Source organism: Anarrhichthys ocellatus, unplaced genomic scaffold, assembly GCF_004355925.1.
Source record: "Anarrhichthys ocellatus isolate YVR2014 unplaced genomic scaffold, GSC_Weel_1.0 scaffold23, whole genome shotgun sequence".
Taxonomy (NCBI): Eukaryota; Metazoa; Chordata; class Actinopteri; order Perciformes; family Anarhichadidae; genus Anarrhichthys; species Anarrhichthys ocellatus.
The window spans coordinates 5,590,257-5,606,324 of NW_022280053.1; the positions used below are offsets into that span (position 1 = coordinate 5,590,257).

The 16,068-nt window shown below is 40.6% G+C and overlaps 1 protein-coding gene across 3 annotated transcripts; it reads right to left on the reverse strand.

Annotated features, from left to right (window-relative positions):
* Positions 1-583: 583 nt before the first annotated feature.
* znf532 (zinc finger protein 532) lies at positions 584-13,081 on the reverse strand. Of its 3 annotated transcripts, XM_031860213.1 has the most exons (11): positions 12,811-13,081; positions 11,795-12,127; positions 10,622-11,658; positions 6,374-8,717; positions 5,933-6,114; positions 4,992-5,168; positions 4,007-4,190; positions 3,458-3,772; positions 3,041-3,153; positions 2,383-2,521; positions 584-2,278 (listed from the first exon to the last, which is right to left on the reverse strand). In XM_031860213.1, exons 4-11 carry the CDS (start codon positions 8,687-8,689, stop codon positions 1,787-1,789), a joined length of 3,918 nt encoding a protein of 1,305 aa, XP_031716073.1. In that variant the 5' UTR covers positions 8,690-8,717; positions 10,622-11,658; positions 11,795-12,127; positions 12,811-13,081; the 3' UTR covers positions 584-1,786. The 3 variants fall into 3 exon arrangements, with proteins under 3 accessions (XP_031716073.1, XP_031716074.1, XP_031716075.1); XM_031860214.1 differs by lacking the exon at positions 10,622-11,658; XM_031860215.1 differs by having other exon boundaries at positions 4,007-4,169; positions 6,374-11,658.
* Positions 13,082-16,068: the final 2,987 nt, after the last annotated feature.

Below are 16,068 nucleotides of genomic sequence, written 5' to 3' on the forward strand. Positions count from 1 at the left end.
CAAGTTATTAGAGCTTCGTGAATCATTTTACAACACAGCATGAACTCAATTTTGTCTCTTGTCAGCTTTTTTTTTTTTTTTTTTGCAGTCCAGGAAGTGTTATAAGTACCTTAACATTCAACACCTTAAACCTTCATATATTGATTTATGGGCCTTGTGGCAAACAAGCTGTAATCTCAACCTTATCCTTCATTTGGTGACTCGACGAATGTGTGTTGAACTGTCTTCATCCACACAAATGGTTTTCAAAGTTTTCAAAGTCCCCCTGACATTTTTTACATTTTGCAAATTGGCACTGTTAAAAGTATGCCGAATCAGCCATTAGCGCCTCCTGTTTGCAATGTACCCATGGGTGTACAGACAGCTACCACTGGATTACTCTGATACTGAAGAAAGCCTAAAAATGTGATGATTCTCAAGCAAGTTGTGGAGTTATAATGCTCGTCTTTTTTCTCTATGATTTCCAAGCAGATTCATAAAATCAAACAAGCATGAGTGTGAATAATCACGAGAGGTTCACTGATATATTTCCATCGAGAAGAGCTGATGTATCATGTGCAGTCGACATCAGATTTGACTTCTGGCAGGTTTCATCATTTATTGACATAGAGAACAGCTTTGTACACAAGCATCAGAAAAGTCTAAAAACAGCAGCAGCAGCAGCAAGATACATTCTAATCAACAAACAATTCACAGACTGCTTCTCACATGCAGTTCTACAGCGCCAGACAGTTTAAGTTTCATTGTCAGAGTAGAAAAACTTGATGGGAAACAATGTTGTGGTTCTCACAACATTCAGTTATTGTTAATTTGATTTAACTGGTTGTCTTGTATACATAACTCAGTTTCACAGACATGTTTTATCTTTAAGATGTTCTTCTCAGTGTTATTCCTGTCAATAAACACACGGTATGATTCAACATCAAAACGAAAGAAGCAAGAACTGAATAACAAGACAGGAATGTCATAGTTATGACAAGCAAGTGCTTTTTTTAGATATTCAGGTAAATGCACCTTTTTTTTCTGAGACCTATAATCATAAATAGCTGCCATAATTATGTTAAGTCAGAAATGAAACAAGTAAGACAATCTTTTACAAAATATACTTTTAAAAGCCTATTGAAATTTGGCCCATATGCGTTTATTTAAAAGCTTCTTGTTTCTGATGTTAATATGTAAATTATCATAATTTCACACAGTGTGATCTCTGTCTGATGTCTTCTGATGTTTTGTGTGATTTCAATTTAGGATCAAAAGTTTCAGAGCCAGAGTTTATTGTAGAAGTTGAGGAGTGCTCGGAGAGAGAGAAATATTAGTTTTCCTTGAAACACAAAGAATGTTTGAAGCTGATCTTCTTCTCAAATCTAAGTGGAACTGAAGACTTCAGCTGAACTGGGGAACCCTGAAGCTGCCAAAAGTTTTATATATGTATGTATTTTTTTTAGACATCTGTTTTGAAACGAGCAGCCTAGAACATTCAGAACACTGCCGACTGCATGAGGATTAAACCCATTACAACAATTATCCATACGTTATCTAGCCCTATGAGAACAATGGAAACTTTTTAAAATAAAAAAGGTCTATTCAAAGCCTATAGAAAACATCTATCTATTCAGTTTACTTAAAGACGCATGAAGTGACTTCATGTATGTATATTGTATACATATTGTAGTACCCTACATGTACATAATATATACAGCATAATGTACTGAAGGTTATCTCCAACGCTTTAACAATCTGCATACGTTTAAAACAACAGTGCTTTAGATGCAATGGTTTAAAAGTGTCACTTGTCAGCCGTCCTCAGTCTCTTGGACTTTATGAACGCCATCCCGTGTGTCCTCATGTGAGTATTCAGGTTTCCCTCCGTTTCAAACATCCTCCCGCACACTTTGCATTTGGTGTTCGGCGTCCCGTCCGCAACGTCCAGCTGGTTCTCTCGCTGACTCTCATCGTCGTCCTTGCCCCTTCCGTTGTATCGGGCGAGACCCTGCGGCTCCTTCAGCCGATGGACGATGAAGAGGTGTCGGGCCAGCGAGCGGTGGGAGGTGTAGCACAGGCCGCACTCCTGACACTGGTGTGACGAGCCGTCGGACTTGTGCTGGGGAATGTGCTCATGGAACGCTGCGATGTCCTCGGTGGTAATGCCGCAGACGGCACACTTGTGAACTTTAAGGATGTTCACCTTGAGCCTCTTCAACGGCTGTGAGTCGGTGCCCCTGGAGTTCAGGGCTGGTGACCCCTCATCCTCTTCTTGCTTCCTTTTGGGGCTGAGGGTCTGTAGAGGTGGTTAAAGTCATCGGTTAGGAATGAAACATCCATGAAAAAAAAGGATTAACCTCCTCCTAATAAATGCGTGTCTGCAAATGTGTGCCACAGTACCGTCTCCTTGTCAGGTAGAGCCTCCGTGTAATCAGAGTTTACAGTTTTCCCATCTGGGTCTTTGACTCCATGCATCAAATGGATGTGCTGATCCAGCAGCACTCTTTTAGTGAACGGCTGACTGAGAGCTGGACAGTGCCTATCAAAAGTACGAGAAAATAACAATTATAACCCCTTTGCCAGCAGATTTTTGCCTTCTGTTTTTATTATTGGTATTATCTCCACCAGGGGAATCATGTGATCGTTGTTTGTATGCGTGCGTCCGTGAGTGAGTGACTGAGTTAGTGTGCACCGCTGTGTCTGTCCACGGCTAATCTTGTGTTCTGCTGCAGTAAACTGAATAATATTTTATCTGTTCAATAGACCGTATGTGTATGGGGTAATCAGTTTGCTCACTTTTATTGTTTTGGACGGTGTGTTTGGCTATCAGCTAACAGCTAACGGAACTATTCACAACTGACTGTGCTGCCACCGCTCAGCGCAAACTCATACTTGACCAAGTCGTTTTTATGCCTAAACCTAAACAAACCTTAACCACGGTGCCGTCAGATAAGGAAACCTGTATATGTGTCGTACTGGAGGGCATGAACCAACATGTATTTGTGTCGTTGAATTTGGAGGACTCTGGAGGAAAGCCACAGTGGATGTGTGTACTCACGGGCTGGTGTAGACCTTCCGCTGTCCCTTGTGTTTGAGACGGTTGTGTCTGCAAAGACTGTGGGAGGAGCTGAAGGACTTATCGCACTGCCGACATGGGTGTTTCTTCAGTATCTGCAATGGAAGGAGAATGCATAATGCCTTTTTAAAATATAGACAGTTATGGACATTTACTCAAGTTCTATACTTTTACTTTTGATCCTTTAAGTACATTTTCCTAATACTTATGCTTTTACTTCAGTAACATCATTAATGGAGGACTTTAACTTGTAATAGAGTATTTTTACAGCGTGGTGTTAGTCATTTAAAATAATTAGAGAATAGATGTTTGTTCTATTTCTTAACGCTACGCAGAATCTCAAAAAGGACCATGTGACGAATCATAAACTTCCCAGTGAGAGTGGTTGTTGACATTCACCTTGCCATGTTCGTGCCTCATGTGAGCCACAAAGACCTCCCTGGAACTGAAGAGACTACTGCAGTCTCCACACGTGTATCCTGCGCTGGGCGGGTTCTTGAGGTCAACTGAGCAGTTACTGTTTGTTTTCTTTAGAGGTGAAGGTGAAGGCTTCTTTACTCCCTTGGCTCGGCCTTTGTCATTTCCTCCGTCTTTATTGTTGTTATTGTTACTGGGGCTGTTGGTACTATTGGAGTTAGTGGGCTTGGTGCTGAGTGGAAGGTTGATGCCCAAGTTTGGTGGACCCTCGATGGTCTTCAGGGTCCCATGGATGGCCTTGAAAGGATCCGCAGATGCAGATTGAATTATAACAAATAATCTATAAACCACTGGTATGTGAAACATTTCTTAACTAAAGTTTTAGTAGTACTCGTATGGTGCCACACATTTTTAAGTCACAGCGTGAGGTTTGATTTTAGAGTGAATTAAAAGTTAAAAACAGACTCATGCATTCATAAAAAGGAAATGTTATTGTCAAGCATCACCAGAATAACTGCTTTTCATGCCCACCTTGATGTGGTCCAACATGAGCTGTTTCTGTGCGTAGTGCATGGAGCAGTCGGGGCATTTGAACACTGAAACTTTATGATTGACGATATGCTGCTCAAAATGCGAGTGGAGCAGGGACTGCAAAGTGAACACGGTATCACACATGGAACACTTATAGATCAACCTGAAAGACAAAAAAACTTCCCTAAAGATACACTGCGAATTAGCTACAAAATGCACAAATTTATAATCAAAGACATTTTTTACATTTACAACATTTACAAATGTTGTCTTATTTTCACAAATATTTCGCATGAAGCTATTAAACATTCAGTTGCGGTTGTATTCTTGCACCTAATGTATCTCCAAACAAACCTTATAGATAGTTTTATATAGGGATGAGATACAATAATGAAACATTCTGAAATAGGTGGTTTAGTACTTTGAATATTGTTCCACGTCAGATATGTTTTCTTTAGCTTTAAGCTTGGGGCAAAATTAGGGCCAATCTCAAACAATGGTACAAGAACACCTGCTACTGAGCACCTGTATCACAAGTAGGGCTGATGATGGACTGTATGTGAGTCAGTGAAAGGTTTCCATGTGGAAAAAACAAATCCAAGTTAAGCCACCATGTCTAAAACCCACAAATCCTGCTACTGATGAAGCAGCAAGGATGATTTTTCTTTGAAAAATGAATTGGACGTGGGTATTAGGTTATATTGGTGTGTGCCTGTGTGAAAGGAAGAGTGTGTATGTGTGTTGACAGTTCTTTGATTAAAAAGGCTGGTGTATTATGTGTGTACTGAGTACTATTTTTATTTAATATAAGATTACATTTTTTTAAATTTAATTAAAAGGTGTGTTCTTCAAAATGTACACTAACTGTACAACAACAGGAAAACACTTCTGCTTAATTCTGTCTTTAACGGAATGTAAAACTGAAATACATTTGGTTTGTATTGACATTTATAAATAATAAGTGCCCACAGTGTTTTTGACCTACTTGGGATCTCCTGCCTTCATTCCTGGATGCTGTGTTTTCACATGAGAGTGCGTTCCAGGTGCAGACTTGAAGGCCATGGGGCAGAGAGGACATTTATAGAAGATCTCACAGTGAGAACTCTGGATGTGGGATTTTACAGTTGCACCATCAGCAAAGATCACACTACAGTGGATACAGCTGGAGAGGGAAGGAATAAAATGTTGCAAAAGTCAGATTTATATACGAATTTAACATACAGAAAGTCAGTTTAACTCATTCCTCGGACCGAAGCACTTTTAAAAAGTCTTTGCACAGAGAGCAAGTTGAGATTCAGGCTAGCTGTTATGCTACGCTAAGCTAACAATCTGCTGAGTGTGGTATCAATCCTGTCATCTAACTCTCTGCAAGAAACCAAATAACCGAATGGTTTTGAAAGTATCATCCCCAAACTGCAAAACAAATATAAAATTGGACATTTAAAATTTGAGACAAGAAGTATATTTTGTAATATTTCGAAAGACCAGAGTCATTATTGAAGCATAACTGGTCAGATACTGAGTTTTCATTTTGAATGTTTTATATCTTGGATTACTCAATATAGAAATGGTCCAATTTCCCCCATAAGGTCCATTGTGAATTATATTACTTTCAGTTGAATGGGATTGTCAAGCTGAGGCAAACCTAATGAAGTAATAATAACTATAATTAAATATGACATTGTAAGTGGCACTTTAAAAGAAAAGAGCAAGAGACATCAAGTCTGAGTATAGCCACTTTGAAAGGAAGAACATTGCTCAATGGTAAATACCATGAATTTGTTTTCAGATTTGACTACCCCCCCCAAAAAAACAGGGTCTCAAACAAAAAAAATGTTGGAAATAAATGTTGAAAAAGCAGTTCAGCACAAGAGAAAACTAAAATGCAAATGAATAATGTTATGAATGTAGTTAAGGTAAACTGACCGGTAGCCGACTTTACGGGTGTAATGCAGGCAGTTCTTTGTGACATGTGATTGGAAATGGACAGAACGGCAGCTGGCGCCACACTCGGGGCAGATATAAGGAGACTTGTGCTGGTGGATCCGCTGGTGTGACAGAAAGCTGCACTGATTTGGTAGAAGCATTTGGCAGATGGTGCATGTTTTCTGAAAAGAGGAGAGAAAGAAAATCATCAATTGCATTTTATCATGGCACTGGAAATGATTGTGTTTATTAATTACATGTTTTTTGTGGATCCAAGCTGTAGAAGTGCTCCAACTGTGAGTCACGAAATGTTGTCAATGTGAAAAATAAATGGGAGCCAGAGGCACCCCGATATAGTGGCTACCATCACTAAACTGCTGAAAGGCCGCTGAATACAATTTAACCATATTATGTAGCAGTTAACACGTAACATACACACACCTGCCCACTGGACTCTTGTGCCTGTTGGTAGTGCATAGCTAGCGAGCTGTCATCCTGGAACATTTTGTTACACTCCAAGCACTTGAGGCTGTGCCTGCAGAGCTTCGATGCATCATCCTCCAAGGGCATGGCTGCAACAAGAGGAGCACTGCATGGAGCTGAAATCACTGTACTTTGGGATCCTGAACCAGCAACTCTCCCTGGGATTTGGGTGGTCGCTTGTGCTTGGGAGGTGGAGGTGGTACCTGTGATGCTGGGTGAGCCTGATGAGGGTGATGTTGTTATCATCTGATCTGCAGGGATGGGTTTTAGGATTAGATGTGAGCACTGCATGACAACCCCTTTGTCCTTGTGGCCCCTGGCATGAGACAAGAGGCTGCATTTGTTGTAGAACAGTAGACTTTCAGCACAGTGGTTGCAGGTGACCTCGATCCGCACACTGCGACGCTCGAAGTGATGTGCCAGACTCTTCTCAAGAGCAAATGAATCTCCACACTCCAGGCACTTGTAGCCACGTGAGGGTAGAGAAATACAAGCTGAGGTTGGCGGAGAGAGGTTTGGTACGTACACGGGGACAGGATTTATGCTACTCAGGACTTTGTTGAAGGCGTCCACTACAGAGCTTTGAGAGCTGTTGAACACTTGAATCCTTGAGACTTTCTTTGAGGCCCGGCCAGCGATAATTGTATGCTGTCTGATTTGCTGTGGTTGTTTAGAGGAGGACAGGGCCTTTTTGAGATCACAGACAGCGGAGGATACAGTCTGAGGCAGAAGATTGAGGTTACGTAGATGAACTGTCTTTGGCACAAGTTTGGCATTAGCCAGACTGGAGGCAGGTACCATGACAGTCTGTTGCTTGATGGCATTAGCAGCTTTTAGGATGGCACTGCTGGCACTTTGCACTGATGCAGCAGGGATGACTGTTGCTTTAACTGTGGTATTGTTGGATAGCTTCAGGTTGATGACTTGGGAACCAGCTGTCTTGACTGCTGAGACAGGCAGGAAAGCTGTCGCCACAGGTTTGATAGTCATTTGCTTGGTTATTTCAATTGAAGGGCCTCCAGTGGTAGCTAATACTGTGGTTGGCAGAGGGGGCCTTGTAGAAGATGAGAACTTTGCACTGGTGGTTGCCATGACAGAAACGCTATTCTTTCTTCTTTTCAGACGTTTAGGATCAAACTCCAATACAACTCTGCTGACCATACGCTTGATCTGGCCAGATGACGTCTTGATTGTTTTGATCCTGACTTTTGGGATGACCGGAGTGGTGTCTGTGCTTGAGGCAGGGGAATCTTTGCTGCTACCCTCACTGATGACACTGGAGGGACTGTCTGGATGTCTTGTTAGCAGCCTCTTTGCAAACTCTAGGGCTGACTCCTGCTCGTGTGGTTTCTCTAGAGCTCTGGGATTTTTATTGGCAGGGGTGGATTCTTTCTGTGTTGTAGGAGAATCCAAAACACCCAAATCTGTAGCGCTAGCCTTTTTGGCACTGAGGGCGGCTATGGCTGCTATACAAGATGAAAGTTTTGCAGAGGACTTGGCTTTGACTTGAGACATACTGGACACATTAACGAGCCCCGTTGGCTCTCCAGTTTCCCTGCACTCCTGATCTTGAGTCCCGAGGACAGTTTTCTTTAGTTCCCCCTCGGGTAAACTTGATCGAGGGAGCTCGTTAGACTTGGAACTGATGTTCTTGTTTTGATCAAGTTTTTGGTCCCTGTTTGTTGTGGGCTTAGAAGCATTGTCTAATGATACTGGAGATTTAGGGTTCTGGTCCTCTGTCTTAGTAGTGGATATAAAGGATGACTGGCCTCCCTGCTTGTCCATTGGGTCATCAACCTCAATTTTATCATCGTCATCAAACTCTTCAGCACTGGAGATGGGGCTGAATTGATTGAAGGTTGGTGAATGGTTGTTAACTGACTGTCCTTCCTCCCTGGGAGCTTTCCATCCATTTTTGGTGCAATGAGTACCTTGTTGTATTGCGGCCAAGAAGCTATTATGAAGACCATTGCCAATGTCAACAGAAGGAGGTTGGGGATGGAAATGCCCATCCTTATCTGATATGTTTTCACCATGCTCCCTAGTGTCTGCATTTCGGATGTTCTTGACAATGACACTAACGCCAACGTCAAGTCCTGTTAAGGGGTTGTGGGACTCGTCTTCACCACTAGTCACCCCACTATTGGGATGCTTGAGCTGTCCGTCATGGTCATCATGGGGGCCAGATTCAATAGCGGCTTTAGGATCCACCATGTCAGGGATGTCGAAGGCGGCCAGCAGGTCATCAAAGTCTGGTGTCTTCATATCTCCCATGGTCCTGCTCGTGTTCTGAGGAGATTACCTGGGGAACACAGAGGAAATGGTAGAATAATCAGTAAGTTGATCTGTTGTGATCTGGTGTTGAATGTTCCATGTCTATTTCATCTGCAATCTGCTCATTAGGTTGTGAGATGTCTTGTGTGTGAAGCTGATATTTTGGTTTTAGGTAAAATAACAGCCAATAATATCCATGGATCATAGTTTCCATAATGACAATGTTCATATTCTTGTAGACATGACTTTTCTCGATAAACGTCTTGAAGGACTATCATGACTAACATCATCCTAAATCCATCTTGGGTCCCAAATGAGGCCTTTTCTCATGATGATGGCAGGTTCATATTGATAGTAGAATTTGTTTAGTAATGACAAATTGATATTTTACAGGGCAATTATTGTAATTCTCTCCAAATTTGGAAGACTAAGGCCACTGTAATATGATCATGTTCATATTTAGTTGGGACAGCAATGTAAAGCTGTGGAGAAAATCCTGACTTGTAGATGAGAAAATTTTGAATAATCTTGTATTACCCAGTAAAGAAAATGAAACAGACGTACAAAGTTCTTCAAAAGTAAATGTTTATTCAAATTTCTGGGGTTATATGGTGAAAAGAGGTGGATGTACATTCGAGTGAGTAATACGAACAGTGTAGATTGTTAACTGTAATGGAAACAGCTGCTTAAAACATTTCTTAAGGCGAGACACCCCAGGCAAAACATTTTTTTTCTATTTGCATAACATAACATTTTAGAAAACTTTTTATAAAATGATTAATTGTCTTAGTGTAAGTAATCAACTAGGAAGGTTTCATGGTAATATATATTAGTTAAAATGTTCTCAAATTCATATTTGATTAATAGTGTTATACAATACAGATTTCCAGCTTTGGAAGTATATTCCAGTGTGCTAATGTAATCTATTTGACTTTTCTTGAAAAGCTGCTGACGAGCAAGACAGGCATCAGAGAGTTCCTCTTTTTAATTTTTATTTACGGATATATAATCAGGATGATGATTGATTTGGTCCAAATGATAAATACAATATCTAACGTTAGCATATTTTTAGTTATTTTCTTATCAGTGGACTTGCAGTCAGCTGGTTTTGTGGTTGAATAAAACATAAACAAATACTGAAATATGAAGTGTAGATATGAACATGATGACAGGTGAAGACTTTTGATAAGGTGAAATGGAAAATGTAAGGATGTTCACTCGAACAAACACAACAAATGTATTAATAAAAAACAACCAATGTTCATAGATCATGTTTTTGTTTGGTTTGTTTTTGAAGAGTTACAACCTGTCTTTATTTTTTTTATATTGAGCACTGCAAAAGAGACATGATGGGACTGAAATGTACTGTCTCTCTTTGTGTTGTAGGTGTTGGGGGACAAAAGGCACAGCCATGGAGCTGCTCTGCTTGTACATGCTGTTAAACCAGTGCTGCTCTTTGATCCAAATTCCTTATTCAAACACAACTGCACACACACACACAGACCCGTATCTTGTCGCCTTGTCTTTGGTTTCTAAAAGCAACAATTCTCAGTTCAATCCAGGTGACGGGATAGTTGTAATAATGAGGCTAACATAAACAAAATGACAGAGAGAAATGTTATGGAGGGAAAGAGCAGGCAAGAATTGCAGTGAGGGGAAAAAAAAAATGGCTGCTGAGCTGTGCGAGGCTGCAGCAGAGAGAAAGGCCCGGTGGAAAGAACAGCTAGTCACAGCCATGACAGCCTGACGTAGAAAGTAAATGAAGATTAAATACAGACGAATATGAAAAATATACAACACAGAACCTCTCAACAACAGCAGTTTAATACATGTTCCATTACCACCTGAAATCCTGTGTAAAACTGCAATCTCAGTAAAGTGAATGTAAAACAACAATGGTGGAAACATGCAAGTGAATCAGCCACTCCTCACCCTCTTGCCTCCGTCCCTCTCCAGCCACTAGCCAAACCTTCTTTCCTTCCTTCCTTCCATCCTGCAACAAACACAGTCACAACACTACTAACCCACAAAAAGAGCCACCCACCCCACCCTGCCGGGAGGGGGGAAAAAAAAGCCTGCTTCTTCGCAGCCATGTAAAGGCCTAGAATACAGGGTCAGGTTACATCCAGTGATCTGGTGAGTGGTGGTGTGTAAGGATCCTCCTTAGTCATTCTCTGCAGCACACAGACATGCGAACAGACGGATAGATCATGCTCTTGCATGAGTGTGTGTATGTGAAGCTCCTGGCTGCAGATTCACAAACTCCCAGCCGGCCACGTCCACCCCCCCCCCCTTCCCTCATCCCTTCCCAAATCTCCCTGCCCCCCTCGCTATGAGCCGCGCTGCGTAGCACGCCGACATCCAGCGAGCAGCAGCAGTAGCAGGGTCTCTGCCTGTACCATGGTCGCCAGTGGCAGAGCTGTGAAGGGCTGCAGTGGAGTAGTCTGGGCTATCTCTATCCCTCATTCGAGCACAGAGACTGCATTGTTCCCGACAGCCCTCGGTCTCCCTCAAACCGGTTTCATCTGGTTCCGGTCACCCAACAAAAAGCCCTGTGCTGCAATACGGCCTCAGAAACACACAGGTGGAAACACTGCAACATCTTTCACCAAACTACATGCATCTTATAGATTTAGTGAAACAAGAACACAGTATTTTATAGACATGTGGCGACATATTTGAATGAGATTCACTATACTCTGGTTGCTTGCACTGCTGTAAAATTAGACCAGAAAAATACAACAATGCACAAAAAGGTGCTGTTTGGGTGAGCACAGTTAAACATACAGCACAACAGGAAAGAAGATGAGAAAAATCACACACATAACACGTTGAAAGGAAAAATCAAAATGAGGTAACCATGATGGTAGTAGAAGTCTGTTTCTCCCCCAGTGCTTTCACCCCAGACACACTGGTTGTTTTCAAACTTTCATGCAGCCCGCAGCAGCATTACACCCAGGACAGACAATCTGCAATGGGGAAACACAGGTCATTCATGCACCCTTGATTTCCATCAAACACATGCCACCCCGGCCCACATATGTCACCACAGAGACACACATAAACATGCACGTTCATGCATATAGAGAGGTAAATGTGGCATACCCTTGTCAGATTTTTTCCACTCTGTAAGATATTCAGGAAAAAATAAAAATCTTCCTGTAGAGGCCTCAGCACCTGCCTTTACTCAGCCCCAACCCTTCCAGTCCCCATCCTCCTCCTCCCCTCCCCCTCTTCCCACTTTCCTTCACTTGGTCACTCCTAGATTTTAGTCCCAGTCCAGGCCTTGCTTTTTTCCTGAAGCCACTACCACCACCACGGCCATGCATGAAGGGACGGATAGAGAAAGGGGGCAGTGTTCAGCAGGCGAATCAGGCCTTTTGTCTCTGTCTGTGCAGGGGGGCGAGGGGACTCTCCACTCTAGCTCTGGAGCAGCAGCTGGTGCAGAGAAAGAAGAGAGAGAGAGAGAGAGAGAGAGAGAGGGAGGTGAAGACAGAAGGAGGTGGGGGAGATGGAAAGGAAGAAAAGGAAATGAGCAGGAGAAGAGTATAATAAGGGCTTGAATATGTACACTATGTTCATATTTCAGGCCTCTGCCATAGCTTAGCCATATGAGCTAGTGAGGTGGGATTGTGGGAATGAACTTGAATAAATCCTGCACATTTGTCTTAAGGGATTGATAACATTATGCATTTATAACATAATGTATAAATAGCCAAATCCTGTTTAATCCCAACTTCTCATTTGCATTTTTTTGTATGCCAAGGTCAACCAGTCTTGTGTCTATTTTTCTGTTGTTTAAGATGAAAGTGTTGTAAACTTATTCAGCAAGACAAAACATGTCCATATGAAGCACGAATCAATATGAGAGAAGATATTTTTAACCTAAAGGATTATGATGGAACATACAATAATGGCAACATTTTATCCTACACATGAAGAATTATAACTCATAACCATAGTATTTCACAAATGCAAATATGAACATGATTCGCTTATTCGTGTCGCCCACACAGCTATGTACACAGAAAAAACTAACAATAACAAGTCGATTCAAAACGTTAAATATGTCATCACATTAAAGTACGTGTGATAAAAGAAATTGGTAATCAATAACCTACCTGGGAGACTGCAGAGAGAGGCTTTCAGCTGAATAAGGCTGTCTCTCTTTGGCCTGCTACCAGTCCTTCATACACCTGGCAGACGTGTCAAAGACAGCCATGCATGCTGCTGCATAATTATCCTTCATCATGCAAAGGATCCTTCCAGATTTATTCATCAGACAACACTAATGCATTGTATACACTGCAAGGCAGCTGGATTTGTGCATCTGTATATATCATAAAAGGCCCTCATGGCGCCTCCTGCCTCTCTACAGTGTGAGAGATTCAGTGCAGGAGAGGAGGCTGAGGTTGCTGTGCTCCTCCACCCCTAACAGAGGCACAGTCACATGACGCCATGTTGTCTCCGTTCACGTCGACTAGAAGCAGCAAAGAGGAGCTGCTTGAAGACTTGCAAGGGAAGCAAAGATGTATAATGATATAGATAGTCCTGTTCTGCCATACAGGGTATTTTTTACATATGATATACCTATATATGATTATAGAATATCAGGGTATATGTAGCTTAGTATCGAATTTGTCCAGATCTAAAATGTTAAGCTAGATAAAAGGTTCATGATCCTAATATTGAATCCATAATATCCAGTATAACAGAAGTAACAAATAGAAGATATAGCTTTGATAGGAATCTTCCTAATTGCCTTTAGGCTCCTTTTCACCTCGCGTTTCACAAGCTTTTTGATGTTTTGAATATATTTATATACACTTATGGGTGTCTGATACTGTCAGACATTGTGGAATAAGATTCTAACCTTAATGGGAATATAAAAATGTAAGTGGAAAAACCTGTTTGAATGTATAAAGCAGGGCAATTTGTTTCTTGACTAGCTGTACATTCTGTATGAAAACACAGGAAGTAAGAATAATAATGATAATTTTAAACTTAACCAGCAATTTTTAAAACAATACGAGTTATATGTTTGAAATAGGAACAAAAACATTTAAGAACAGAAATGAAATCAAACTACACCAATACAATTTAATATATATAAATAAATAAAAAGCAATAACATCAAAAAGATAAGAAATGTTGGCGATGAAATGATGTCCTCGGATGCATAAAAATCATAGTTGTAAGCTGGGAGTCATATTCTCTCTTTGTCTGTTGTGTAACAAAATCAAAGCGAAGCAATATGTTTCCTTAAAGCCCAGCGCTACGTTCAAGCTCTCTGATTGGACAGACGGGGGATTTAGTTGAAAATGTGACGAACAGCAAAGACCTCATAATGGTAAACTGTCTTTTTTTTTAATGACACTTGATAAAAGGCCTTCCTTAAATGGCTCACTTCTACTTGACAGCACCATCAGAACACTTAATGTGTCATATGACATTTAAAAGAATGAATAGTCTGAATAGGAACTAGAAAGGACAGTATTATTTTCACAGCTCAATATATTGATTTTAAGAGCGAGATCACTTATTTCAAATATATCAAATTAGACTGAACAATCATGTAACATTACAATAATTGTATTATTGTTTTGTAAAAATGATAATAAGGCAGAATAGATTGTAATGATAGATTTAATATTTAAAACCGGTAGTTTCATGCTTTAAACAACATGTAATGATGCATACAAAGCTTCAGTTATTGGCACATGACATGCAGGATTTCTCCTAAATTCACCCCACAGTGCCATCTGCTGTTTAAATTAGGTTACGGGTAAACCAGGGTTTTAGTTGCCATGCGAGGGCAAACAAATGTATGGAGAACTATAGCTTTTCAAATTGAATCAATCACAGCTTATAATTACCAGCTTACACAGCATGACGCAGTCAGTAACGGTTATTCAAATGTTCTAACTAATCATTTTATCTGATTGGGTGGTCAAGGACACGGAATCAGACATGAGTGATTGTTGGTGAACTCATGAATCAGAGGTTGGATAATTAAAAACTCCTCGGCCTCTCAGTATGCGGTATTCTACCCTTTTAATGTGCAGTATTTGACATGTTTGATGTCTTAAGCATTAGGTTTTGTAAAATAAACCGTGCACGATGGAAAGTCACTTTCATAATATTCCCCAATATCATTGTTTCAGGTGTTTTAATAAAGTTTTAAATTTAGCATAAAATAAGTCTTTATCATTATGGTAATTAGTGATTTAAAACAAAAACTCAAAACGCTATTTTAGTGGTACATTTAATACTCCTGTAATTTTGTGATTTTTGCAGTACACGATCATATTCAGGATGTTAGTATCTCACATAGGATATAAACCAACAAATATTTCAGATGGCACTACATGGCACTGCCCTTTTGCCATAAGTGACTCATCCTGTTTTGTTAAGGTCAACCTTGGACGAAGATACGATACATAACGAGCCAGAGGTAACTCTCTAACATCTAATATGGGATGTGTGTTGGGCTTTTGACCTAACAATACCCAGAGGAAGCCTACAACCTTTTCAACGCAAAATGTTACTTACCTGTGTGGACTCCTTATCTGTCCTCATCTGTTCTCTTCCTCCTACAATCTGTCTGTCAATACAATCATGAAAGCGTTCAGTCAAGTATGAGAATTTCACACACTGTTTGACGATTGTTTCATTTCACGCTGTTGACCTTTCCAGGGGGATAAATACACTAATAAACTGTACCGATAAATGATGCGAACTACACATGACAAGCCGGCATATGCTGCATTGTCAGATTCTTGTTAGTGAACACAGGACAGGTGTTGTCCGCAGCATAAATACGCATCATCGTCGCCCATGCCCTGGTGTTCCTTCGCGATCGCTGTTGATTTTCTAAACTAGTGCGTCATTTCCTCCCCTCTGAAAACAAAGCGAAGTTTATAAAACTGTGAATCTTTGTTTGTGAACACAATAAACGCATTCAAATGTCGGTAACATGTCAATACATCAGCATTATAATCCCATAACAATATATACAGTATAATATTATAACATTCGGAAAGGGGGACATTCTGCATGATGGGTACTTTTAGATACTTTATTTGCTGTACTTATGTGAAATGGACTGAAAAGGCTTTAGAGTATTTATATCTACACTGAGGCATTGACAATGGTGGAAAGTAAGTAAATACTCTACTGAAAGGGGTAAATTCAAAGCGACCTGATGAAATCAAAGCACAAGGCCCGAGATCAAACATTACCCATAGTGCTGTTTATCATCAGGGTGGATTCTCAGACTTGACAAAACTAAACCAGGACACCAAAGATATTAAGACATCTTAATATTTATATGTATGGATGTACGCAGTGTGTGTATGTGCCTAATAAATAAATAAATA

Bases quoted from the DNA above. Each gene is read 5' to 3' on its own strand.
- znf532 (XM_031860214.1), bottom strand. From the start codon at position 8,689: ATGGGAGATATGAAGACACCAGACTTTGATGACCTGCTGGCCGCCTTC. The intron at 3,773-4,006 runs GTGGGCATGAAA...GATCCTTTCAAG, and splicing joins TCATGTTGGACCACATCAAG to GCCATCCATGGGACCCTGAA. The intron at 3,154-3,457 runs GTGAATGTCAAC...CTTCCATTGCAG, and splicing joins TGAGGCACGAACATGGCAAG to ATACTGAAGAAACACCCATG.